General features: G+C 50.3%; 1 protein-coding gene across 10 annotated transcripts in view; it reads right to left on the bottom strand.

The window, feature by feature from the left end:
• Positions 1–2,048: 2,048 nt before the first annotated feature.
• Positions 2,049–26,304, bottom strand: part of TMPRSS4 (transmembrane serine protease 4) — a 30,938-nt gene continuing 6,682 nt past the window's right edge. The window contains exons 2-13 of one of the 10 annotated variants that reach the window (XM_084612052.1): positions 24,253–24,286; positions 24,040–24,153; positions 22,693–22,845; positions 22,336–22,465; positions 19,533–19,634; positions 18,042–18,082; positions 17,461–17,620; positions 12,855–13,021; positions 12,193–12,288; positions 11,932–12,074; positions 11,262–11,411; positions 2,049–2,880 (exon numbers count right to left, since the gene is read on the bottom strand). In XM_084612052.1, coding sequence (XP_084468178.1) covers positions 2,833–2,880; positions 11,262–11,411; positions 11,932–12,074; positions 12,193–12,288; positions 12,855–13,021; positions 17,461–17,620; positions 18,042–18,082; positions 19,533–19,634; positions 22,336–22,465; positions 22,693–22,845; positions 24,040–24,153; positions 24,253–24,286 — 1,338 coding nt within the window. In that variant the 3' untranslated portion in view covers positions 2,049–2,832. The other 9 variants (XM_084612050.1, XM_084612053.1, XM_084612054.1 and 6 more) reach the window with 9 other exon arrangements.

Genomic DNA, 26,304 nt, shown 5'->3' with positions numbered 1-26,304 from the left:
ACACAGCCCTGTCTCATTGCAGGGGACACCTGGCTTTACCAAAGAGTTGCCATGTTGCTTGGTGACACCCGCAGTGCTGGGAATGTTTTTGTTTTAGTAGCGAGCGCCTTATCGGCCTGGGAGCTGCCTGCCTGTCCCTGCTGTGCTGCATAACCAAGCAGAGCTGCAGGCTTTTTGCATTGTTCAGCCCCACAGGGGTAGGGAGCACCAGATTGTAAAGAACAGGTTTGCACACCCCTGCCATGTCAGGGTGCTTTGTGCCATGGGGAGCAGCATGATTGGAGCTGGGGATTGTACTAAGCACAGTATCTAAGTACCAAATCCAGGCAGACTGGGGAATCCTTTGGGAATTTGTTTAAGTAGCACCAGCCCTGCAGAGGATTTTCCTGCCAGCAGAAGTGGCGGGGATGTGCTGGGAAGTGCATGGAACGGAACCAAGCGGAGTCAGGGCCACCCCAAGAAAAGCCAGTGTGGCTGCCATGTCCTTGGAGAGGAGCTGGGTGCGTTGTTTGCCTGGGGGCTTTGGCTGCGAGAGGGCTGGGTATGAACAAGGAACCCCAGCAATGGGACTGGAGAGCCCAGGAGGCCAGTGCTGGTGAGGACAGCCCAGAGCGATGCAGGAAGCCCACCGAAGTCAGAGTCTTTCTCGTGATGTCGTTGGGCTTTGGGTCAGTGCCTCAGGGGCCATGATCATGAGAGACTTAGAGCCGCACAAAGCGACAATGTCCAGCGCGGGGAGAGAGGCCAGAGGCTGGCCGGGGACGGGGCCGTGGCTCCAGACTGACGTGTTGGCATGTGTAAATCCGGACTGCGAGATGATTGCTGTAGGGGACTGGGCCTGATTTTCCTGCCCTACGCCTGCTTTACGCTGGTTTGAGTGGAGTCACTCCTGATGCCCGGGAAGTGCGTGATGGGGTGTGCAAGGGCAGAGAACTGGTGCCCATGACTGCTGGTGAATGGGCCTGCCTCCTTCTCACACGTACACCTGCCTGCCCCATCAGGCGCTTCCTTCAGGGGAGATCGGGAAATGGGGGGCGTGGTTCACACCGAACGCTACATTTCCTTCGTGTTGCAGACCTCAGCTGCACCGTCTCATTTATGTGGGTGTAAATCAGGAGTAAAGCCACAGGAGGAAGTGGAATAAGCCCAGTTTAAATCTGGTGTATGTGGGAGAAGAACTGGGCCCAAAGTTCTGGCCCCCTGCTCCCGTTGCCCCAGTTGCGAGGGGCTGCTCAGGCAGCAGAGACAGGGGCCGGGGAGAGGGGCTGCTGGAACGCAGCTTCAGACAGCAAAGTGAGTGGGGAAGGTGACGGCTCGGGGAGCGGAGCAGGTGAGGGAGCTACCTTTCTCGGTCGCACGTTTAAACTCGGTGAGCCGTGGCGGTTGCCAGTGGCGGCTGCGAGACGTGAGTTTTAGCTCTGTCCCCACTGGACAGGGGTCCGCATCCCAGTCCGCACCAACTGCTCAAGTCTGTAGAGAGAACCAGGGGGCGAATCTCCCTTCTCCGCCTTATGGGCAGGGTGGAGGCACGTCACTGAGGCTAAGTTCACATGCAGGATTTCATAGGGCTCTCAGCAAGGAACCATCCCCCAGGCCAGGGGGTGGGATTGCCTGTTTTCATGCTGTGGAAGTGCTGCACGGCTCCTTCTGTTCTGCGCCGTGCACATGCCGAAGCATCTTCCCGGGCTGGGCCCCAGAGCCAGCAAAAGACGAGGTTGTCAAAGTCGCTGCGTCTGCCCAATGCAGAAGAAATCACTGTGAAATGCTTCTGAACAAAGGTGTTGTGTAGGCCTGTGAGCAGGGCCTGTGCTCTGCACTGCCTGCCTGCGCTCACGCCAGGCGGAGCAGCCTGGAATACATTCCTTGACTGCACTGGCTCACCCTGTCCCATGCCCTGCTGTGGCTGATGTACATTGAGTTGCTCTCCCCGCTGTGCGGCCTGTACCTGGCTGGTTTTCTGGGGAGAAGCTGCCGTATTTTTTACATCCGTTCCGGTTTTACTCTTTTTTTTTCAAAGCTCGGCACTTACAGTAACAAACACGGAAGAAGCTGATCTACCAAGGCTTTAATTAGTTATGCAAATCATTTGTATAAAGGATTTAAATGGGAAAACAGCTCATTCGGTTTCCCTTTCACTTAAGAAAGAATGTGGAGCTTCATTTGCTATGCAGGGAGGGAGTATGGTCTAGTCATAGTTAGAGGACTTGGATTCAGGACTCAGGTTCTGTTCCTGGCTCTGCTGCTGACTCGTGTGACCTCAGGCAAGTCGCTTTGCTTCTACATGCCTCAGTTTCCCCATCTGTAAAATGGGGATAATGATACTGACCTACCTCACAGATGATGACTTGAGGCTTCATTAGTTACCATTTGTAAAGTGCTTTGAAATCCTCGAATGACCAGTGCTATAGATGGGCAAAGTGTTATTAGGAGAGAGCTACTTGGAAGGTTAGAAACCGATCAGGTGAAACATACATGTTGTATTTCACTGTCAATGTGGAAATCTGATTTCTCTCTGGACACTTACACCTTCTGTTGGTACAGCTGGCCCCTCAACTGGTGAGAACTGAGAGACCTTTTCAGTTGTCTTCTGTTCTGTTCGTCTGGTGACTTTGTCCATGCTCTGTAGAGTCAGCCTGGCTGATTCACTGCTGATCGATGGTCGTCCTGTCTCATGCTCCAGCCTGGTGACAGGGAGCTCCCACGCACGCTGTTCCCCAGTCCTGCAAAGAGGCTCCTCTCAGTAACAGCAGCAGCAATATTGAAACGAAGAGAGAGCAGGCAGGTGATCAGAGAGAGATGCCGGAGACATTATGGAGTCTGCTTGGGACATTGCTATTGGAGGGGCTTGCGTACTGCAGCGATGGGGTGGCCATATAAACCCTGAGACAGAGACAGGAGGGGGAGAAGAGACAGGCGTGAGATAGTGGGGTTGTTCTCTGACTTAAATCCCTTGAGTACATGGGGTGCTGGAAAATCCTTCTCCATATAACTGAAAGGGATTAAAAACAGTCCCAGACATGCTATTCCAAGGAATTTAAAATTTAAAAAGTGCTTCATTTAAAATAATTCTAGTTGACTGTGACCTTTTAAAATCATGTGATTTGTTGTTTGAATGTCACAAGCCAACTTCCTGTGTGGGCTACATCTTTGCCTTTGTTAATGAGGCTAAGGAACTAAACTCTGCTCTTCTCCCCAGCCCCTTCCCCTGTAGGAATCAGGAATCAGAGCTGGGTCTTGGTTTTTCAAGAGCGGGGTGAGGGTGGGAGCAAGAACAGCTTTCTGGCTTTGTAACGGAATGGGAGCCCATTCTGGATGAGCTGTGTTAGAACATTTAATTGCAGGGGAGTGTTCTTGAATTAGTTTATGACCCAGCCTGACCCAGCTAACAAACAGGCTTGCCAAAGCAGTGCATGGGGATTACTGGAGAAGAAGGGGATGTGGTACCACTTCATCTATAGACAGGAGTATGTGGCCATTGGAATCTGAGTGTGATGGGCACAGAGTCCCACCTGCCGGCTTGTAACTGTGCTCAAATCTGCAAATGCAGGAGCTGTTGGGACAGAGGAGGCCCAAGAAGCGCCCTGTGCTGGTGCATCTGTGGCTGTGCCTTTCAAGAGGAGCGTGATTCATGGCTGTGCTGCACCTGGCCTAGTCGCTTACACCAGCGCACGGAGCTTCAGCAGGGCAAAGGTGACATGCTCTGGAAGGGTAGGCTTTGTGCTTGACAGTCTTATCCGCTGGTTAGAGTAGGCAGCTCGGACTCCTGGATTCTGTTCCCAGCTCTGCTGCGTCTCTTCGGGTAAACATGGGCAAATCATTTGAATCTCTCTGTGCTTCAGTTTCCCCATCTATAAAATGCGGCTGATAACACTGACCTGCCTCAGGGGCTGTTTGTGAAGTGCTCTAAGATCCTTGGACGAAAGGTGCTGTATAAATGCAAAGTATTATTAATATATCATCATCGCTCATGACGTTTTAGACCAAAAGACACAAAATCTTCCAGTTGCCCCATGAAATCCCCAGTCCAGCCTTTGTGAAGAACTTCCATAGACAAGTAAAGTTTGGGGAGGAAATTAATTTTTTTAAGTATTATTTTTAGGTGTCATAACCTGTTAGTCTTTTTTAGAAGTAGTATCTGGATATTGTTCCACTTACCACATGATATGCAATGCTGTTCTATGCATGGATTATTCCTCTGGCTTGAATAGAGAAAACTTAACAATCAATTTTTGAGATACATTTCTGTACCTGTACCTGTATGGATTTAGATATGCTGTACAATGGGCATGCTTAGAAGGTTCCACTGTCTTGAAAATTTGACCAATTCTTGAGCTATTCCCTCTCTTTAAAATGGGGTGTCCCACTAGAACCTTTCAAACAGAGGGGATGTTAAGGATGAGTGTATATTGTAGACACACACATGTATATGTGTATATAAATACGTATAGTATATAGTTGTAAATAAACACAGAATGTAGAGGAACATTCTGTCTGTTGCCTTTAAAACACATTTTGCACTATAGAGTTTTATTTAGCTTTGCCTTGAATGAAATAAAAGTTTATGTTTAGTAGAGAAACTCTCCCTCGTCTGGGTTCTTTCTGATGTTGATTTGGGACCTTTGCAAAGCTCGGTGTGGATGCACGTGTGGATGCCTGTGGGTGTGCAGGGAGTGCAGCAGAAGTAGCAAGCACAGGATTTATTGCATTGTTGATCTGTCAGGATTGATAGCTTCCTGCCCTGAATGGCCAAAACCCCAGACAGCATCTCCCAATTACCCATGCAGTGCTAAACACTCTGTGTGTGCGTGTGCGTGAATCCTTCCTGCCCTGGAGCCATTGGTCAGGGCCAGGAATCGTGAGGCCTGACTTTGCTGGGTGAGTGCATTATGCAGCACTGAACCTTTCCAGGGAGCTGTAGGGATTATTAGTGTCATTGTGTTGGTGGATTTTTTGTTCCAAATGATTCAGCTGGATGAGCCGAGTACCATGTTAATCTTCATCAGGTACGTCCGTTGGGCAAATCCTGTTCTCAGCTCAGCAGTGTGTTACCCCCCATGCTCGGCTCTCCCTGTGTGCTCAGCCATACCCCTGGCATCAGTGAGAGCGGGGTGTAAGGAGAGCTGAACAGCAGAGATAACCCTGCACTCTGTCTGCCTTCCTCTGCTGAACCCATGGCACACTCTTTGGGCATGTGCGCTGCATAGGAAAACTGAGAATCATCCGACCTTTAAAACACCCGTGTGAAAGTGAGAAACCCCTGTCAGCTGCCTGGGTGAACACTCTGACTGATGCATCAAGGGGCAATGGTTCCAGAGCTGAGGGCCTGCCGTCAAGGTGTGGCAGGAAGATCTAAGAGCCTGACCCAAAGCCCACTGAAGACTGGGAGATGCTGTTGATTTTGAAGTGCTTTACGTCAGGCTCTGAGAGGGGATCCTGCCTTTAGAAATACTTCTCTCTCCTTCCACCCTCCAGGTCAGGGTTAGCCCTGGAATAAAACTGCAGCCACTTTGGAACAATATGATACCCGAGGGAATGGAGGGGGTGGAGTGGTCGCCTCTCCTGGGTGCCACAAGAAACCGCTGGTGCCACAAGCAGCCCTCGCAGTGGCAATGCCATGCGACATCCTGGGCATGCTGTCCCCGTTTCTGCTGGGTCACATGCAGCTGCGGTAGGACTAGATCACTGGAAGGCAACGCTGGCAGTTAAAGTTGGCGCAAGCTAAGCCTCTGGCTCTAGATGCTTGAGTGAGGACAGGACATGGAGACAAGGCGCTGAGCATGTGCCACTCAGTCACTATGTGCCCAATAGCTGGGCGGGGCAAGTGTGGCAAGGGATTATCCAGCGCCTTGCACATTCAGGCTCCTGGGTTCTGTTCCTGCTACTGCCACTGGCTCGTGCTAGCAGCCTAGAGTGGCAATATTCTCTGTGGAGTGGCTCAGTGCATTAGGTCGCAGGATGATCCTGGCTGTGGCCCTGAGCACAGGCCCAGAACTGTGCCAGAAGCAGTGTGACAGCATATTCAGAGCAGGTTAAAGGCACTTCGGATTTTACAAGACTGATATAAATGGAAAACTGCTGCTTTGCTCTCCTTTCATTCACAAAAGAACATGGAATTCCATCCAGGGTACCAAATGGTGATCATAGCAGGGGAATTGGACTCAGGACTCCTGGGTTCTGTTCCTGGCTCTTACTTCCTCAGGGTGTAACCAAAGGTAAGTCTCTTCACTTCTCTATAAACCGGGGAATCTGCTGCTGCCATCTTTTAAAGGGGTGTTGTAAGAATTAATGTTGTAAGGTATGTTGAGATCCTGAGATGAAAAGTGCTGTAGAAGGGCAAAGTGTTTCTAACAGAAGGTTAATTAGAATGCTGGACACCCTCATGATCAAGTTAAAGGTGAATGGGACTGCTCCTTGTTAGAATAGGGATATATCAGAAAGTTGATTTAAAAAGCCCAAACAAATTAGTCATTTAAGATAATTCAAGATGACAGTGTCCCTCTATAATAATGCAGTTTGCTAGTGAATATCACAAGGCATTTTCTTCATTACTTCTGCACAATAAAGCTTTCTTCATGAGAGGAAGGGAATCAACTCTGTGATTAACCAATTTATTTGAGCATAAGCTTTCATGAGCTAAGTGAGCTGTAGCTCACGAAAGCTTATGCTCAAATAAATTGGTTAGTCTCTAAGGTGCCACAAGTCCTCCTTTTCTTTTTGCGAATACAGACTAACACGGCTCTTACTCTGAACTCTATGATTATTCTCCACCCCATCCCTTTTCCCCTGGGAATCAGGAATAATGGCAAGGTGGGAGTAATCTTGGCATCTCAGAGGAATCATCGTTATTAGCGGAGGGTTAATGAGAGCGCTGTAACCCACTAGGATTTGCCTAAAAACAAATGAACTTTTAAAGGGTATTTTTGTTTTTCCTTTCCTGGCCACATTCATAACTGGGTCTCTCTGTTCACCAAATCTCTCTTCTTCTGAAGAGCTAGTCATTTACTCTCTCTCTGCGACTCAGTGACAACCTTCTCCTGTGGTTCTCATCACGCAATGTTCTCTGCTTGGGCAGCCAGTCCCACCAGCTACCAGCAGCAGCTGAGTAGGAGTGTGGAGAAGGGGCAGCAGCTGTAGTGGGACCTGGAACAGAGCCTCTGCCTCAGATTTTCGGAAATGGGAGATTTAAAGTAGGCTCCTAAATCGTTCTGTAGACACCTAAATTAGTGGCTTCATTTGGGAAGCTGCTGGGGGCTCAGCCCCTCTGAAATTTGGACCCTCTCTGTTTAGGTGCCTGGCTGTGGACTCAGGAGCCTGTCTGAAAGCTTTCGCGCTTGAAGATCTTGCGCTGAGCCTAGAGGAGCTGACGGGTGGGCTGGAGGCCTGCAGAAGGCACAGAGAGGGGGCTGAGGCTAGTAGGGTTTGGAAGCCTGTGGTTTTTAGAGGTTGGGGAAAATGCGGCACTTAAAAGAGCTCAGATGGCTAGTACAGGCTGAGACAGGTACAAGAGGCCAGATCCCTGCCTGGGGCAACCCCTCTGACTTCAATGGAGCATGATGCCAGGGCTGAACTGGGCCCACAGTGCTCCGGGGACCTGTGGTAGGGCCTAGGCGTGCCCCATGGTACTAGGCCCTGTGCTGCCACGGTGGGCACGGGCTGTGTGAAGTGCTTGAGTCTGGAAGGGCAGGGAATGAACACCAATGATTCCTTCTGAGAGAGGACTTGTCCCAACTGTGACTCTGGTGGGGACCATGCTGCTGTCCTTTCTTCTGTAGTGCTTGACAGACACTGCGACCCCATCCCTGGGGCTGTATCTGTGCCAAGCTTTACAGAGGGGAAGGGCGGCCGGCCCCAGCTCCTAGCTGCTAAAGCCAATGGTGAGTCGCTTCACCTAGCACCTGCAGGAACTTGGGCTCCAGAAATGGACTCAGGTGTGTAAGTTGTAGGCAATGATGAGACAACGTAGCACTTCCATGACACCTCCTGCCCCGAGGGCTGCAGGCACTTCACAGGCATTAGCTGATTCTCCCTCCTGGCACCCCAGAGAGGCAGGTATTGCCCCCATTTCACAGCTGGGAAACTGAGGCACAGAGCAGCGACATGACTTGTCCAAGGCCACTGAGGGAGCCTGTGCCAGAGCTGGGAGTAGCACATATGTGGCTCCCACTGCAGGGTGCTCTGGAGAAACGCACTGGCGCACAATCGTTAATTAATGAGACGCTGTGTGATTGCTGGTTTTGCTTTCAAACTGCTGTAGCCTCTGTCACACTCCAGCAGGACCCAGTGCTGCAGAAACAGCAGAGAGCGCTGCGGGTCCAGCTATATGCTGCCTCTGGCATTGCACTCTTGCTTCCCAGCCCACTTGCTTAGAATTCTTTCCTGAAATACAATTTGCCCTGTGTCTTTCCTCTCTCCCTCCTTTCCCACGGGTTCAGTCTCCAAGCCACTGGCACCCATTTGCAGCCTTGCTCAGAAGCATCACTTTCAGCTTGTTGATTTATGTCTCACGCACATAAAGAGAGGGACTTGCTCTTTGTTTCTGCGTCACAGGCCCATTGCAGCAGCCATAGGCCGGAAGAAGTGCCAAGTCTTGGCCTGAGAGCCCAGTGGATCATTGTCACCGAACGGTTTGTGTCAGATTTCAGGCTCACGCGGCCGATTCCCCTCTCGCTCCAACCACTTTTATGCTACGCTGGACCCCCTGGAGTTGCACCGGAGGCGCTCTGGTTATCTCCCTTGTCCTGACGAGGTAAGTGGCAGACTCAGCTTTGAAGGCAGGAGTTCCTGGCTTCCAGGTCTGTGGTCAGTTCGTTGGCGCATGCTGGTCTCATGTTCAAGGCATGAGATTGTTTGTGGACCTATAGTTAACACAGGGTTCACCATAAGCCCTGGTGTCTCCTAAGGCTGATATTGAACTAAATATAATTGCTCATTCCAGTAACAGTCCCAACACAGCAAACAGCCATCCGCATCCACAGCCCAGAACAGGACTTGTTCTGCCAACAGAAAATCATCCACGGTGGGGTACAAAATTGTGTGCTCTTATTTCAGACAAATAAAGAAGTTTGACAGGTGGCACTGCTGCCTGTTTTCCCCAGCTGAGCACTGGGGTTTAGTTTAAGAATGTGAAAATTTAAAGAGGAGTCAGAGAACCTCCATATTCTGTTGGCCACAAAGAATGGTTTGTGCCCAAGAGGTTAGAGATGGGCCTGGGCCACTGGTGGTGCTGGATGGACCCCAAAGTCTGGTTCTGTTGGGATCAGAGGTTTGGATCTAGCCCATCTCTGCAAAGAATAGGGATTAAATCCTTTTGCAAAGGTCTTTTCTTAAAAGGGATAAACTTTTCCTGAGAGAGAATAGTTGACTGGGGAAAGGCATTGCTTGTTTCACTAACTTTGTGACAGGGTAGAACTGGGCTGAGCAAACAGCAGCTTGGATCCAAGCAAACCTTCCTGGCCTGGGGAGGCTGTAGAGAGCAATACCTCATCATCTCCAGGGAGGTGCTCTGAGCCAGGCAAATTCCTTGGATGTGATGGGGGCCTCTGCCACTTTAACCACCCCCAGAGTCCCGAGCTGCTGCTAAATCATGGCATGGTGCTGGGCCTTCAGAAAGTGAACCCAGGGATGTGCAGGTCCCAGGTGCAATGGCTGGAAGTGAGTTTCCCAGCAGGTCTTAGAACCAGGGCAGCCAGGTGTTTAACACAGGGGCCGTGACGGGAAGCTGCCGCTGCGGGAGTCTCAGAGCTCTGACTGGAAGGTGAGACACACAAGACATTAAAACTGGCACCACAAAAATGCCGGAATAAACATTGAACCAAATTCTAGCCTCAGATGTCAATTCAGTTCCTAAGGAAACCAAAGCACAGCCAGGCGTGAGGGTGGAACATGCTCCATAATACCCCTGGCCCACCTGCTTCCATTCACCCCTTCAGTCCCCAGTTCCCTCCAGGCCCCCCTAGCTGCTGTAGGGGCAATTCCCCACAGGCTGGGCAGGTGCCTCCAGGGCCCGGGCAACAAAGCTCGTCTAGAATTGAGCCTTCCCGAAGGCTGTCTACCCCCTGCATCACCTGCCCTGGCTAGCTAAAGTCTCCTCTGCCGGGAAGAGCAGAAATGCACCTCGGCTCCATTCAGCTGCTGTCACGTGTTCAACTAGCAATGTCATGGCCCTCTCGATCAGCTAGCACTACGTGCCCCTCTCAGAGTGTGTGTGGGGAGGGCGGGTCCAAGCTTTCTGGCCTGAGAGCCGCATCTGGGTATGGAAATTGTATGGGGGGCCATGAATGCGCAGTGGGGGAGAGGGACTCTCTGGGGGGGGCTCTATAAGGAATGTTCTGAGGGGGGGGGAGGAGGGGGCTCTACAGGGGACTCCTAGGGGCCCTGCTGGCAACGACAGCACGGTGGCCGTACCAGGCACCGCAGGGCGGAGGCACCCTAGCTGGGACAGGTGCAGCCCCTGAGCAGTTTCGAGGCTCTCGAGGGTGGGGCCGTAGGAGACCAGGAGGGGACTGGGTGTGCTGCTGTGCATGTGTGTGCGGGGGGGGGGGGGGGGTGTTTCTGATCCCAGAAACAGCGCAGTGAAGTCGCGTCTGCGCAGCGTGGCGCTCCGCGTGCCGGAAGATGGTGCTCATGAAGGGAAGCGGGAGTCGGGGCCCGGGGAGTCCCGGGCGGGCGGAGCAGGGAAGCCCCCGACCCTGCTCCCCGGCGGGAGCTCGAGGACCGGATAAAAATGTCTGATGGGCTGGAAGGGGCCCGCGGGCCGTAGTTTTCCCACCCCTGTCTCAGAGCCTACTGCTGAGGGGTCAGAGCTTGAAGCCAGATCTCCTGCTGAGTGGCACTTGTCGTATTGAGGAAGCCTAGGAGCAGCAAATGCTTTGGATTTTTGATTAGCTCAGCACCCAGGAGCAATGTATATTTTTTTTCTGGGGAACTAAACACCAAGAAGCCCTAGCCACTTCCCATCACTGTAGTTCTGCGGCTGTGTAAGCCAGATTCTTCATGGACCATTGCTACCTCTGTCCCAGCCATGGTGCGGTATGTGAACCCCACCAGGCCCTGAGGCAGGGAGCATTCTGGTGGGCATGGCTGGCGAATGTTTGGGGCCTGGCCATTCTGTGCTGTTGCAATAACAGTGTAGGGCAAGTCACAAGAGCTGAACTGGCCTCTGGCACTCACAGAATAGGGGTGGCACAAGCTGTCCTTTGCCAGCCCAGCAGGGAGGAATCCACTCATCATCAGTGGCTGGTTTCAGAGACAAGGATGCTGACCCTCTGGACGGTGTAGATCCAGTTGAGATAGCCCTGCACTTTGGTGTAGACGCCGGGAGTGCTTGGTCTGCCACAGCCATGTCCCCAGCTGACGATCCCCACCACCTGCCAGTGCCCTGGATTGTACATCAAGGGGCCGCCGCTGTCTCCCTGGGAGGGACACACACAAGCAGGTGTTACAGGGAACCCTGCTGTTCCCTATCCCCTGCTCCTCTCCCAATATCAGTGGCTATGGAGGAAGCAGAGCTCGGCTCGAGTTATAAAGTTCATAACTGGCTCAAGCCCATATGTAGTGTCGTGTGACTTTACCATAATGGCCAAGGGCCCTGGACCCAGAGCGTCAGAAGTGACCAGTGAGCTGTGGGGGCAAACTTGAAACACCGGAGAGGGGCCTGATTTTCAGGGGCAGGTGCTCAATGCTTTCTGAAAATCAGACTCATTCAAAGTCTTGGCCCAGACTCCCTTCTGCCCCCACAACACCCAGCGCCTGTGGTCCAGTCCCTGACGCTAGCAAGGGCCCCGAACGCTCCTGGAATTAGAGGGATGTTATTCAGGGCTCCATGCTGCTGCTCTTCAGAGGGGCTGGAGGAACGAGCATGCAGGATTTACCCCTGAACTTCCACCTGTGCAGCGAGAAGAACACATTTTCGAAGGTGAGAAAGGTCCTTACCTGGCAGGTATCGACACCACCTTCCGTGAGGCCTGCACATATCATCCTATCAGAGATGTCCCCCTGGTAGGCATCGACAGCATTGCAGGTGTTGCTGTCAATCAGTTTGATCTGGGCCTGCTGCAGAGACTTGGACAATGTACCTTGATAAATGATACACAAATGAGAGCTTCCTCCCTTCCACCCTGCCTCTCTGAGAGCCAGGGTTAAAGAGAGCAGTTTTCAGCCCTGTGTGGTAGAGAGCTAACGTACTGAACTCACCATTCTGCTCTGTGTAGCCCCAGCCTGTCACCCACAGTGGGGCGTGTGAGGGCAATTCCTCATCAAAAAAAGGCAGACAGATTGGCTTAACTGTGTCTGGAAGGGAGAGAATATGAACAGATAGAATCAGGAGAGAGGGTCTCAATTCTAGGCTTGTGGAGAAATTTGCCTGACTGCCCAGGCACTAGAGATGGATCATCTTAAACTCGTGCCGGAATTATCACAGTGGGTTTTACACAGCTGCTTGACAGGCCAAAAGCAGTGTGCACCAAGGCAGAAGTGAGCGTGTTCTGTTGAGTTCTGGCCAGTCAGGCACATTCACACTCATACATTTGTCTGTCCAGTCAGGCGCACTCATGGACTGAGCCAGGCACAGCCATTGCAGGCCACTACGTCACACACGTTGATTTACGAACGGCACCGTTCGCACACTGGTGTTTCATGCAGTCCCGGATGGACCTATCAATCTCCTTCACGTGTCCTCACAGCCTTTGACTTGCGCCTGACCCATATCATGCACTCCCCACTTTGCCAAAGCTGAGGATCCGGCCCTATAGCACATTTAGACAAATCCATAGGCAATGGATGCCAAGGCATTTATGTGGGGGGCTTATTTCAAAGAAGTTTCTGAAAGTGATTTTAGAGAGTAGGCTCTCGCTCACCTGAAATGCTTAAGGGAGACGTTAGTTTTACCAGGGCAATGTCATTATCTTTGGGAAACATATGATTACTGTCAATGATGAAGATCTTTTCCACAGGGATAGTGTTGAAGTTGGAGAGGATTTCGGATCCTGCTTTCACTCGCCAGTTCTGAAGGGCCAGGTTGTTCCTATGCACAAATACAGCCAATGGTTATTGGCTTTTTTCCTTCCATGACTTCTCCATAATGATAGGCGCTCATGTGAGATGTATAGATGTCAAATATGCCTTGAATATATATTGGTAATAAGAACTATAGCTCCCTCTCTGCCCCTTAGTCAGGATGCAATGAATCACCCTTCACAACATGCAGAATTGTTCCGTGTAGCTCAAAACTTGTCTCTCACCAACAGAAGTTGGTCCAATAAAAGATATTTGATCACTCACCTTGTCTCTCTAATATCCTGGGACCCACATGGCTACAACTACACTGCCTACAGCCAGGATTTTAGTAATCTTCACTTATTCCCAATGTTAGCTCCCTCCTAAAGGAACTAAGGACAATTGGAAGAGCAACATGCACAACTCAAACAATGAGACATGACTAAAGAGTCTCAGATAAACTGAGGTTGAAATCCGCATTCCTCAAGAATGCAAGTTCCCCTGCTTAAGAAACTCTTCAAATGATTGTTTAGGCAGGAACCTTTCATGATCTGCATGTGGCTAGAATTCCCACCTCACTGTCTGGCTACAGGGGATTAAGTGCCAGCCTTTGGGGATGGATGGGAAGGAAGAAGAGGGGAATCAAATAAACTGTTTAAGGAATAACTTGCTGCGAGACCCAGAATACAAAATGTTCCAGAGGTCAAACTTCTGGATGCTTCAAGAAATCCAAACAAACTAGCTTTAATCTGAACTCTGAAGCTGTACATTTGTTTGCTTTATGGCTCAAAGGCACTGTTACTCTCTATACAGATAATCTGTCTTGTTCCTTCAAAATAATGGCTTATGTATTACCGTAAGCCTTGAAGAATGTGAAATGAAAGGCATTAGACATAATCAAAGAATATGCAGACTAGGTCCACTAAGATTAGAGAAACTATAAGGAATTTTATATGTTTTCTTTCTAAACTATTGTTGTACTTCAGACATGACATGACTTGTAAGGCACAAGAAGCAAAAAGAAAAGGAGTAATTGTGCACCTTAGAGACTAACCAATTTATCTGAGCATAAGCTTTCGTGAGCTACAGCTCACTTCATCGGATGCATACTGTGGAAACTGCAGAAGACATTATATACACAGAGACCATGAAACAATACCTCCTCCCACCCCACTCTCCTGCTGGTAATAGCTTATCTAAAGTGATCACTCTCCTTACAATGTGTATGATAACCAAGTTGGGCCATTTCCAGCACAAATCCAGGTTTTCTCACCCTCCGCCCCCCCGCCACACAAACTCACTCTCCTGCTGGTAATAGCCCATCCAAAGTGACCACTCTCTTTACAATGTGTATGATAATCAAGGTGGGCCATTTCCAGCACAAATCCAGGTTTTCTCTGACCACTCTCCCTACAATGTGCATGATAATGAAGGTGGGCCATTTCCAGCACAAATCCAGGTTTTCTCACCCCTCCCCCCCAACACACACAAACTCACTCTCCTGCTGGCAATAGCTCATCCAAACTGACCACTCTCCTTACAATGTGTATGATAATCAAGGTGGGCCATTTCCAGCATAAATCCAAGTTTAACCAGAACGTCTGGGGGGGGGAGGTAGGAAAAAACAAGGGGAAATAGGCTACCTTGCATAATGACTTAGCCACTCCCAGTCTCTATTTAAGCCTAAATTAATAGTATCCAATTTGCAAATGAATTCCAATTCAGCAGTTTCTCGCTAGAGTCTGGATTTGAAGTTTGTTTGTTTTAAGATAGCGACCTTCATGTCTGTAATTGCGTGACCAGAGAGATTGAAGTGTTCTCCGACTGGTTTATGAATGTTATAATTCTTGACATCTGATTTGTGTCCATTTATTCTTTTACGTAGAGACTGTCCAATTTGACCAATGTACATGGCAGAGGGGCATTGCTGGCACATGATGGCATAGATCACATTGGTGGATGTGCAGGTGAACGAGTCTCTGATAGTGTGGCTGATGTTATTAGGCCCTGTGATGGTGTCCCCTGAATAGATATGTGGGCACAGTTGGCAACCGGCTTTATTGCAAGGATAGGTTCCTGAGTTAGTGGTTCTGTTGTGTGGTATGTGGTTGTTGGTAAGTATTTGCTTCAGGTTGGGGGGCTGTCTGTAGGCAAGGACTGGCCTGTCTCCCAAGATTTGTGAGAGTGTTGGGTCATCCTTCAGGATAGGTTGTAGATCCTTAATAATGCATTGGAGGGATTTTAGTTGGGGGCTGAAGGTGATGGCTAGTGGCGTTCTGTTATTTTCTTTGTTTGTTATTTTCTTTCCATCCCACCATCAACCTCAGCCTGGTCCAGTCCACACAAGAGATCCACTTCCTGGACACTACAGTGCTAATAAACAATGGTCACATAAACACCACCCTATACCGGAAACCTACTGACCGCTATTCCTACCTACATGCCTCCAGCTTTCACCCTGACCACACCACACGATCCATCGTCTATAGCCAAGCTCTGCGATACAACCGCATTTGCTCCAACCCCTCAGACAGAGACAAACACCTACAAGACCTCTATCAAGCATTCTTACAACTACAATACCCACCTGCGGAAGTGAAGAAACAGATTGATAGAGCCAGAAGAGTTCCCAGAAGTTACCTACTACAGGACAGGCCTAACAAAGAAAATAACAGAACGCCACTAGCCGTCACCTTCAGCCCCCAACTAAAACCCCTCCAACGCATTATTAAGGATCTACAACCTATCCTGAAGGATGACCCAACACTCTCACAAATCTTGGGAGACAGGCCAGTCCTTGCCTACAGACAATACTCACCTGCAACAAATAGTCACCAACAACCACATACCACACAACAGAACCACTAACCCAGGAACCTATCCTTGCAACAAAGCCCGTTGCCAACTGTGTCCACATATCTATTCAGGGGACACCATCACAGGGCCTAATAACATCAGCCACACTATCAGAGGCTCGTTCACCTGCACATCCACCAATGTGATATATGCCATCATGTGCCAGCAATGCCCCTCTGCCATGTACATTGGACAGTCTCTACATAAAAGAATAAATGGACACAAATCAGATGTCAAGAATTATAACATTCATAAACCAGTCGGAGAACACTTCAATCTCTCTGGTCATGCAATTACAGACATGAAGGTCGCTATCCTAAAACAAACAAACTTCAAATCCAGACTCCAGCGACAAACTGCTGAATTGGAATTCATTTGCAAATTGGATACTATTAATTTAGGCTTAAATAGAGACTGGGAGTGGCTAAGTCATTATGCAAGGTAGCCTATTTCCCCTTGTTTTTTCCTACACCCCCCCTCCCCCGGACGTTCTGGTTAAACTATGCTGGAAATGGCCCACCTTGATTATCATACACATTGTAAGGAGAGTGGTCAGTTTGGATGAGCTATTGCCAGCAGGAGAGTGAGTTTGTGTGTGTTGGGGGGGGGGGGGGGTGAGAAAACCTGGATTTGTGCTGGAAATGGCCCAACTTGATTATCATACACATTGTAAGGAGAGTGATCACTTTAGATAAGCTATTACCAGCAGGAGAGTGGGGTGGGAGGAGGTATAGTTTCATGGTCTCTGTGTATATAATGTCTTCTGCAGTTTCCACAGTATGCATCCGATGAAGTGAGCTGTAGCTCACGAAAGCTTATGTTCAAATAAATTGGTTAGTCTCTAAGGTGCCACAAGTACTCCTTTTCTTTTTGCGAATACAGACTAACGCGGCTGTTACTCTGAAACAAGAAGCAAAGAGAACCCGGAAAGAGAGAAGCACCTAACCAGAGTTTAACTTTGAAATATTAAAATAAATTGCTTAAAGAAGGGGGAATTCCAGTTACTGGCAGGAGTTAAAGATTGGTTAGCATTTCACACGTACTTTACACTTGCTCTGCAGTGGTGTAAATGACAGCACAGAGAGCGGGGCAAATCAGACCATAGCATGTATATAGCCAGGCAGTCACCTTTGCTGGCTGAGCTGCTGAGCTCCTCCCTCTCCCACTGACTGCAGCTGGCGTTACCTGCACTCAGCAGACCTTGTTGATCTGAAATGGCTTTTTGACTAACTGGAAGGTTTTTGTAAGAAAATTTCTCGTTTTGTGGACATTTTGGTGGCTTTCACAAACAAATCCCAAACTGATTTTTTCCCCCATTTTTTTGACAACCGAAAACCAAAAAACATTTGGTTTATTCAATTTTTCAATAACCGCCGCTCCCAAATTCACACTTTTTAAAAATGAATATGATTTTTTTTTTCATTTTCATTAAAACATTTCACGGAATGTAAAATGCCATTTCCAAGCAGCTCTAGCCCTCAGCTCCTGAAAGCAGCCCTGACTCCTCCAGTATTTATACACTTAATCTATAGTTTGTCATCTCGTCTTGTGTCCATGGTTAATGTGAGTCCCCCACCCACAATTCCCAGCGGATTGCACTCGGGGACTCACTTGACGCAATGTGCTGCTGTGAGAATCCACCTCGGGTCAATGATGCTGCCCCCACAGAGGTGCTGGGTTTTGTGCTGTAAGCTAACCTGCCATGGCCAGGCGTCGATCCTGGCCTGGCCCCCACCAACCACACGTGGAGACCTCACACTTTCTCCGCAGGCTGCATCCAAGGATAAGAGATAACAAGTCAACATCTTAGCTCAGCACACGGGAGAGTGACTCCCCCGCACCACCCGAGAACATGCCTTTTGGAGGGAAAATACATGTTCCAGAATGTCTGTGCAGACTGTATGTCTATGAGCCAAAGAGCTGGTAAAGAACATATGTGTACATGTGTGTTTTGTGTATGTATTGCCTCCCATTGACACTGCAGGGCTTGCACGTATATCACAGACTCTGTAACTTTCTTTAGAATTTTGCCACACTTGCTTAAATCAGTTTATTTATCCCCTTCCCTTTCAAACTGTAAACCTTAATTGGCTTAGCATAATTAATCAGACAATTCACCTACCCTAGCTAACCCAGTGTAAGCAGGGGTTAAGCCATAAGTGCGTCTACATTGATAACAGAATCACACTTACTGGCACATGCGAGTGAAACGACGGTCCCAGAGAGGCACTGCCTGGAAGAGGAAAATGGCACGTTACCTGCTGTGTCTCTCACAGCCCGTCTCTGCCCAGGGGCCATAGGGGTCGCACATTGCATTGGTTTGTAGACTGTCGCCTTAAAATCAGCTCTTCGGCCTGTGGACTGAACCCCCCGCCAAATGGGTGAATCCTGCCCATCTTGCGCATGTGAGGAGCCTCCTCAAGCCCGGGGGCTTGCTCAGAGGTGTGGCATGGCTCTGCTGACTGTTCTGGGCTCCTGACAGGCCGAGTCCCTGAGCCGAGCCATGTTCATAAAGTCCCTGTGGACTGAAGCAGCAGCAGCCTTTGCACCTTGCTACAAACTCCGCCGTGACCACCACAGAGACGATACACTCTGCAGCGGCTGGGCTGACAGCTTGCGGGTCAGCAGCTGGCTCAGGCCCAGGCCCTGGGGCATTCACTGCACAGAGTGAGGCTGCTGCAGGGCTGAGCAGGGTCCTCCTGTGCACTAATCCCTGCCTGGCTGTGGCCCTGCCCTGGGGAGGGGAGGAGAGGCTGGGGGTCAGAGGCTTCCTCACCAGACGTCCAAAGCAAGCGGCTTGTACGTTCCCTGGTTTGGCAAGGTGTAGCTGTGTTCCTAGCGATGCCCTGACCAGGGTGTGTCAATGGCACCCAGCGCCAGCTGCCAGAAGCACCTCACAGGGCATTGGCTGGCAGAAAGGTCCTGCTCAGGGCACAGAAATCCTGTCCCATTGGAACGGTGTGTGGGGCTGTGTGGTTCTGAGCCCACCCAGGTTCAGCGACTCCCCAGCAGAGTGGTGTCCACACATAGCTGTGAGGCCCTGAGTTACTGACCCATCGCTGTGGGAGCTGGTCACGATTAAACCTTGTTCCCAGCAAAGGAACATCTCTGTCCCTGGCCCCAAGGGATTTCACTAGCACGCTGGGGCCTGCTTATAGGTCAGCATCACTAACAGAGCACAGGCTTGTGGCTGGTGGGAAGCTGGTCAGTCTGGACATTTGGGGGCTGTCATGGGAACCGTCAGCAATGTGTGTGCCAGCCAGTTGTGTTGAATCACAGGGGCATTGGCTAACAAACCCCTATAAACCTCATGGATAAAGGGTGGTCTGAGCAGAGGGCTGGGTGCCAGGAATGCATCCTGGGCTTCATTTCTGACGCTGATACCCTCTGTGGCCTTAGACAAATCATGTGCCTCAGTTTCTCAACTGTAACATGGGCAGAGTGACACAGAGCTGCCGCCCAAGCTGAGGAGCAGATCAGTAATACTGCCGATAACGTGCGATGAGCAAGGAAATGCTACGTAAGCGCTAAGGCTAAGAACCATTGCTGCTCTGTTCTCAGCCACAGGAGAATCAGCCCAGGAGCGACCCCTGCTGATCTCAGCAGCCCTTCTCCATGAGAGGCACTGACGTGGCCAAGTTAATCCATTCCACAGCTCATCTACCGGTTGCTTTTCCACTCACCTGCCGGAGTCTTGCCCTTGGAGGACCCCATTGTTCAATGTGACCTCCCTGAGGGGCAGGCCCTGCGTGTCTGCAATGTCCACAGCTCTGAATGCTGGGACGCTGGAAAATACAGACAGTGTTTTATCAGAGCGGGCCCATCCCAGGAGCACAGCCAGCGGCAGCCGGCCTGTGCCTGCCTCTGTCCAAGCTGTGAGTGGCCGAGACGCTGGGACCTCCCTGCTGCCGGGCCGGTGATGGAGCATTGCATAGTGGGACATGACATTTCCCTGTTAAAGTTTGGGGTGGCCACAGCAATCTGCCTCATTTCATACGGCATTGTGGCTCCTGGCAAAGTGCCACTCAGTTGGGCAAAGCTGGGGATCCTGGCCCAGTGGGTCTGTGAGAAGACAGGAGCTCACAGACTGAGCCCACAAGGGGTCCCTGCAAGGAGAATGTGGTCCCTTGCGGGCAGTGGGACTGAGTCTGGGCCAGACGCCCAGGAAGGACAACACCCGGGGAGAAAGCTACGGCCATGCAGCGTGCACCGTACAATGGACCCCTCTCAGCTCGGATCATCTTGGGGTTGGGGAAGGGCAGGTCCATCTCTGTACCGTGCCAGAGCACGTCTGGCCTCGCTTCAGGGCACTCGCTCTGGATTTACAGCATGAACCACAGGAGAAAGGACCAGTGAAAAGCAGAGGGTGAAGGAGAGAAAGAAACAAGAATGAGGCAGAGAAAAACAGGAATGGAAAGAGAAAAACAACCCGAATGGCCACAGCGAAGGGAGACCCCAATCCTGCTGCTCGCCCCAAACAACCACAGAATCCTGGAGTGTCACTTGCAAAGTGCAAGCTCAGCAGGCCCACGGCAGCTCAGTGACCTGTCACACTGCCAGAGCCAGCTCCCTCGCTGCAGGACGGAGGCTGTTCCAGCTGGTGGAGCCAGTTTGGCTGAGGAACAAAGGGGAGCCTTTCTTGTTAAAATAAGCATTGCACATGGATGCCCTTCTTGCTGGTCCCTGCAGCAAAGGCACCCCAGAAAGGAGCCCATGGGAGTCTGGGGTGTGTGTGTGTGCTTTATCTTTTACTTTCATTTCCATTCGTGTCAGGAATTGAGAGTGTTCTCATGTTTCATGACCAGTGGGATTCCTGGAGGGTGTAGAGGTTTCAGAGTAACAGCCGTGTTAGTCTGTATTCGCAAAAAGAAAAGGAGTACTTGTGGCACCTTAGAGATTAACCAATTTATTTGAGCATGAGCTTTCGTGAGCTACAGCTCACTTCATCGGATGCTGTAGCTCACGAAAGCTCATGCTCAAATAAATTGGTTAGTCTCTAAGGTGCAACAAGTACTCCTTTTCTTTCTGGAGGGTGTAGTGATTGATGGCACTTTACTTGCTCACCTGCTAGTAACATGCATCAGCGGCTGGTTTAGTGGAAAGGATTCTGTGTCTGGGGAAGATGCAATGTGAAAACAATCAGGCTAGGATTTTCAAAGGAGCCTAAGGGAGTTAGGTGCCCATAATCTGATGCCAGCTCTCATCCTAGTTGGTATTTTGCTTAAGCCCCAGCTCCTTGAGTCAGGGATTAGGTGAGAATCCTCATTTTTATTTTTTAAAGAAGTTTCTAGCCGCCATGATCATGGAGAAACATTTGAAAACTTGAACCTTAAAGGCTCCAACACCAGAAGGAGGAAAAAACAAAAACCCACCCCACTGTATTATTTTTTTAAAAAAACTCATGCTTTTTAGCCAATCTCATGATTTTTGGATGCCAGGCTCCTTAGAAAATCTGGCCTTACTTAGTTGTGCAGTACCGGCTCAGGAGTGTTCGCTGAAAAGCGCTGGTGCAGGCTAGAGAGGGGAGACAGCACCTTTCACAGCCAGCTTGCTCTTTCAGACCTGGCTCTGGTTGGTGGTCAGCAACATTCAGAACCCCTGGACGGCAACTTGGGGCCCTGCGTGAAATGACTGTGCAGAGCGCTTGTAACACAGGCTAGCCCAGCTGTTTTGTGCCCTCAATCCTTTAAGGCTGGGAATACTGGGGGAGGGAATAGCCCCCTGAGATCATGTGACTGATCATGTGAGCAAGGCAGGCTATAAAAGGCAGAGCCTGGTACTCACTCAGAGAAAGGGGAAGTGGGAAGGTGCTGGGTTGGCTGCAGAGCTGGGTAGAAGGGCAATGGCTAAGAGGTGGGGTGGGGGGTCCTCCCTGTGCAGGGGGAGGACCTCAGGAGCAAGACTAGTGGCCAGCCTGACTAGGGAGATGCAGAGAAGCCCTGATCTGAGGGTGACTGCGTAACCCCTGGAAGGGCCTCGGAGAGCCAGCTACAAGGGCATGAGGCTAGGTGTGTTTCTGTTCTGTTTAAGATGATAAATGGAAGCCCAGCAGGAGAGACCTGGGGGTGATTGCTCTGGGTGGCCTGAGACTTTATAGAGTCAGATCCTGGAGAAGAGGGAAAACTGAGGCCTAGTGCCACAGCCAGATAGGGAGGGCAGGGCTGCTTGGAGTTTGTCTATGTGCCTGCATCCCCAAAGCCGAGCACAGCCTCTGCAGAGAGAAAGGACTGGATGGGCCACAGAGGCGAGGCTCCCTCTCACGCCTAGAGGGGCAGTGAAGGGGACACCTAGGCTGTCCCTGCTCTGTGGACACTGGTCCAGAGCTCTGCATGCTAATAAGCATTAATAGTTATTTCAAGTATCTCTCCCCCCCCCCGAAATGTTTTTTTAAAGGGGTAGCAAGCTCCATACCAATGAGAGAGAGAAGTGGGAAAAGGGATGACCAGAAAGCCAGAGTGCAGGGGGAGTGAGATGGAAGGCAGGTACCTGCTATAGCCCATTTGCTTGCAGGCTGCTTTTGCCAGGGTCATATGAAAGTTATCATGACATGCCCAGAACCAGGCTCCAGTCTCTTTGTTTAGCACCTGCAAGGTGGATCTGTCTTTGGAAATGCGGACTAGGGAGAAACACACAGAGTCAGCTGCATTGCAGGCTCCCCTCCAGGTGGCTGCAGTTTGGCATATTTGCAGTATCTTGTGCATGCTATTCCTCGTTACAGCCATTGGCCCCTGGTTCCAGTGATTTCTACATGCAGCAAAAGGCTCTGAATGCTGCTTTCAGCCCCCAGACCTGCTCATGCCCCCTGCACAGCATGGTAGTGCTGGCATAAAACCCACAACTCACCTTCCATGGGTGGGCCTTCTGGGACCTGCTGCACACAGCTCTCCTCGTCCTCGCCCCAGGAGCAGTCTTCCTGCCCGTCACACTGCTGCTGCATGGGGATGAACTTGAATGTCTTACTGCAGAGGAAGTAGTAGTGTTCCAGAACTGCCTTGACTAGAGGGGAAAAGGACAGAGTCCAACTTGGTCTGTGATGTTTGGCTCATGTCTGCCAGGGAACTTTGGGGGATGGGTTTAAATCTTTGTTGCAAATGGCTTCTCCTGAGATCAAGGGGTTTGGCAGCACCCACTCTGCAGGCCTCTGAGGGGGGAAGCTTTCCATGTATGCTCTCCCAATGCAGACTCAGGTCCGGGTTAAGCCATGTGCTGAGCCATTTCAAGCTATGTAGGGATGCTGGGCACACACCCAAGAGCTCTAGGGGCCAGGTGGATACCAGGAGGGGGTGTGTGTTTTAGATGCACAGTGCATGTCTCTGCACCAGCCCATAGAGGTGCCCCTACCCATCCAAGCTGACTCAGCTGGCCAGTGCAGTGGGGGCAAGTATAGCCCTGTAGCATTCCCATTTCCCTGGGGGCAGTAGCAGGGAGTGAACTGTGCCCTGGGGCCCAGTTGTGCCTGCCTTCTGCACAGAGTTGTGTTCACGGCATACGCACACAGGGATGAAATCTCTCACTGGGCGCTTTCAACGTAACACAATTTTATTTCTTAGCACTGAGAACAAAAACACAAGAGCTCGAAAACAGAGAAGGAGAAAACAGGCTCCTCTCTAGGGCGATGAGACACCCCACTGTGTTTTGAGCAGTCTGTTTCTAGCCTGGCAGACTGACTCCACTTGCAGGCATCACTACAGAGCCCCAGGGCCCGCAAGCAGCACCAGGGAACCCTCCCACTCTTAAAGCAATAGCTTGCAAAATTCCAACAATCCTCAATACACCCCCCACAGGAGGGCAAAGGCTGCTTGCAGTTTACCCCCCAACTTCTGCGTGAACACTGGAGTCAGACACAACCTGGCCTAAAGGCGGCATTAGGATGAGATCCCTGAAGCTAGAGTCGTCCCTCCCCCCAAACCCTGGATCCCAACAGCCCCAGGCTTTGGGATGGGGCTGGGATCTGGATCTGAAGTCTGCATCTCACCCTGTTTCTCCCCAAATCACACTGGCCTCCACAGGCACGAAGTCCCCTTTCCGCAGGGGAAAGACTGTCGCCTCAGGAGCTATCACTATGGCACCTTGTCAGGCGTGCTCTCGCCAAGCTTGCTAGGGCACCTGGAGGAGTGTAGAGCAAGAGGGCAGTATGGCTGCTGTGCAAGCCCCCAGCATGCAAGTGGGACAGGAAAGAAGGGACCTTACTTAGGAAGGCAATTACAACGATGGTGGCCAGGCTCAGGATGGTGGCAATGAGCGGGATGCCAAATCGCTTGAAATTTTGTGCCCCAGTCAGGGGTTTGCATGGCAGAGGAGGACCTGCAAGACAGAGAGTGGCTCATGGGCACGTGGTTTTGGAGCACAGCCCAGCACAGTTAGCAACACTTACAACCACGCCTGAGATCCTAAGGCCATTACCTCTCCTGTTCAGGGGCCACTCAGAATTTGTGTCCTGCGAATGGAAGGGAACAGCAGTCAGTGAACTGAATACGTGCATTAAAAGTACAACGGGTGCTGGGAAAGGAGGGTTCCTGGGACGGGAGTCTGTGTGCATAGTGCAGGGCTGCTTGCTTGGATACCAAAGACCTTGATCCTAACTGATCTAAAGCCCATGGAAGTCAGGGGAGTCTTTCCACTGGATCTGGCCATGGTCTCCCCATGGAATGACCCTGGTGCTTTATGTTAAAGGCTAAGGCCCCAGTTCTGCTTTTGCTTATGTAACCAAATATCCCTGAGAAGTCTGTGTTGTCATCACATGCTTGTCTCCTCAAAGACTTTATGGCTTGGCTGTCCCAGGTGCCGTGCCCCTGCAGCTCCCAGGCGTCGCAAGGAGAGATTCCTGACCGTTTTGTTCTGGACCTTGATACTATTCCACCATATTCAGGCCTTAGGTACTGAGGAGACAGGCACCTGAGAAATACCCTGGAGATGAGATGAACTAGGATATGCCAGATGGGGGGAAATGCCTGCATGTTCCCATTTCATCTTTAAGGTGACAGAGCAGCAATCCTTTGGCTGCAATGACATGGGCTGCGTTGCATTGTTCTTTGTGTCCCAGCATGGCGAGTGGACACAAGACCTCCCAGGTCACTAAGGACATACGCAGGGGAATAGATCCGCTGATTAGGCTACTCACCTGCTTCAAGTGAAGTATGTGATCATTTCCCCTTGACTTTAATGAGGCTTAGTCAGTCCCATATGACAGCCTCACAAGCAAACTAGGGAAATGGGGTCTAGATGCAATTAGTATAAGGTGGGTGCAAAACTGGTTGAAGAACCATATTCAAAGAGTAGTTCTCAATGGTTTGCTGTCAAACTGGGAGACTGCATGTAGTGGGGTCCCACAGGGATCAGTCCTGGGGCTGACACTATTCAGTATTTTCATTAGTGACTTGGACAATGGAGTGGAGACTGTGCTTATAAAATTTGTGGATGACACCCAGCTGGGAGGGGTTGCAAGCACATTGGAGGACAGGATTAGAATTCCAAAATGGCCTTGACAAATGGGAGAATCTGTGTGACATCAACAAGTTGAAATTTGATAAAGACAAGTGAAAAACACTTCACTTGAAAAAGGAAAGGCAAAATCAGAAGACAACTACAAAATGGGGAAAAACTGGCTAGGTGGTCGTACTGCTGAAAAGGAACTGGGGGTTCTAGCTGTTGACAAATTTGAATAAGTCAACAACATGATGCAGTTGTAAAAAAGGCTAATATCATTCTGGAGTGTATTAACAGGAGTATCGTATGTAAGACACGGGAAGTAATTGTCTCACGCTACTTGGCATTGATGAGGCCTCAGCTGGGCACCACACTTAAGGAAAGATATGGACAACTGTGAAAGAGTCCAGAGGAGAACAACAAAAATGATAAAGGGTTTAGAAAATCTCACATATGAGGAAAAAGTTGAAAAAACTGAATGTTTAGTCATACGAAAAGAAGACTGAGGGGGGGACCTGAGAAGAGTCTTGAACTATGTTAAAGGCTGTTATAAAGAGGATGGTGATCAATTGTTTTCCATGTTCACTGAAGGCAGGATAAGAAGTAATGGGATTAATCTGCAGTACAGTGAGATATTCGGAAAACCTTTCTAACTCTCAGGGTAGCTAAGCTCTGGAACAGGCTCCAAGGCAGGTTGTCCAATCCCTGTCACCAGAGGGTTTTAAGAACAGGTCAGACAAACGCCTGTCAGGGAGGGTCTGGGTTTATTTGGTCCTGTCTCAGGGCAGGGCTGGACTGGGCGAGCTGTTGAGGCCCTTTCCAGCCCCACGTTTCTGTGGCTCTATGTCTGAGGATGCTTCTCCACCTGTGCAATTTTTTCCACAGTTAATTGAAAACAAACTAACAACAAAGAAAAAAATAACCCCATTGAAACTCCGCATGTAATTTTCCAAAAGAACGAAGGCTACAATTGTCTGGGGAACTTGTTACTAAAATCCAGGTAGAGTCTCTGAGTTGGCAGTGCCAAGG

This window comes from Lepidochelys olivacea, assembly GCF_965140295.1.
Source record: "Lepidochelys olivacea isolate rLepOli2 genome assembly, chromosome: 22".
In the NCBI taxonomy this organism is placed as follows: Eukaryota; Metazoa; Chordata; order Testudines; family Cheloniidae; genus Lepidochelys; species Lepidochelys olivacea.
This window is presented reverse-complemented; position numbering and strand designations above follow the sequence as displayed.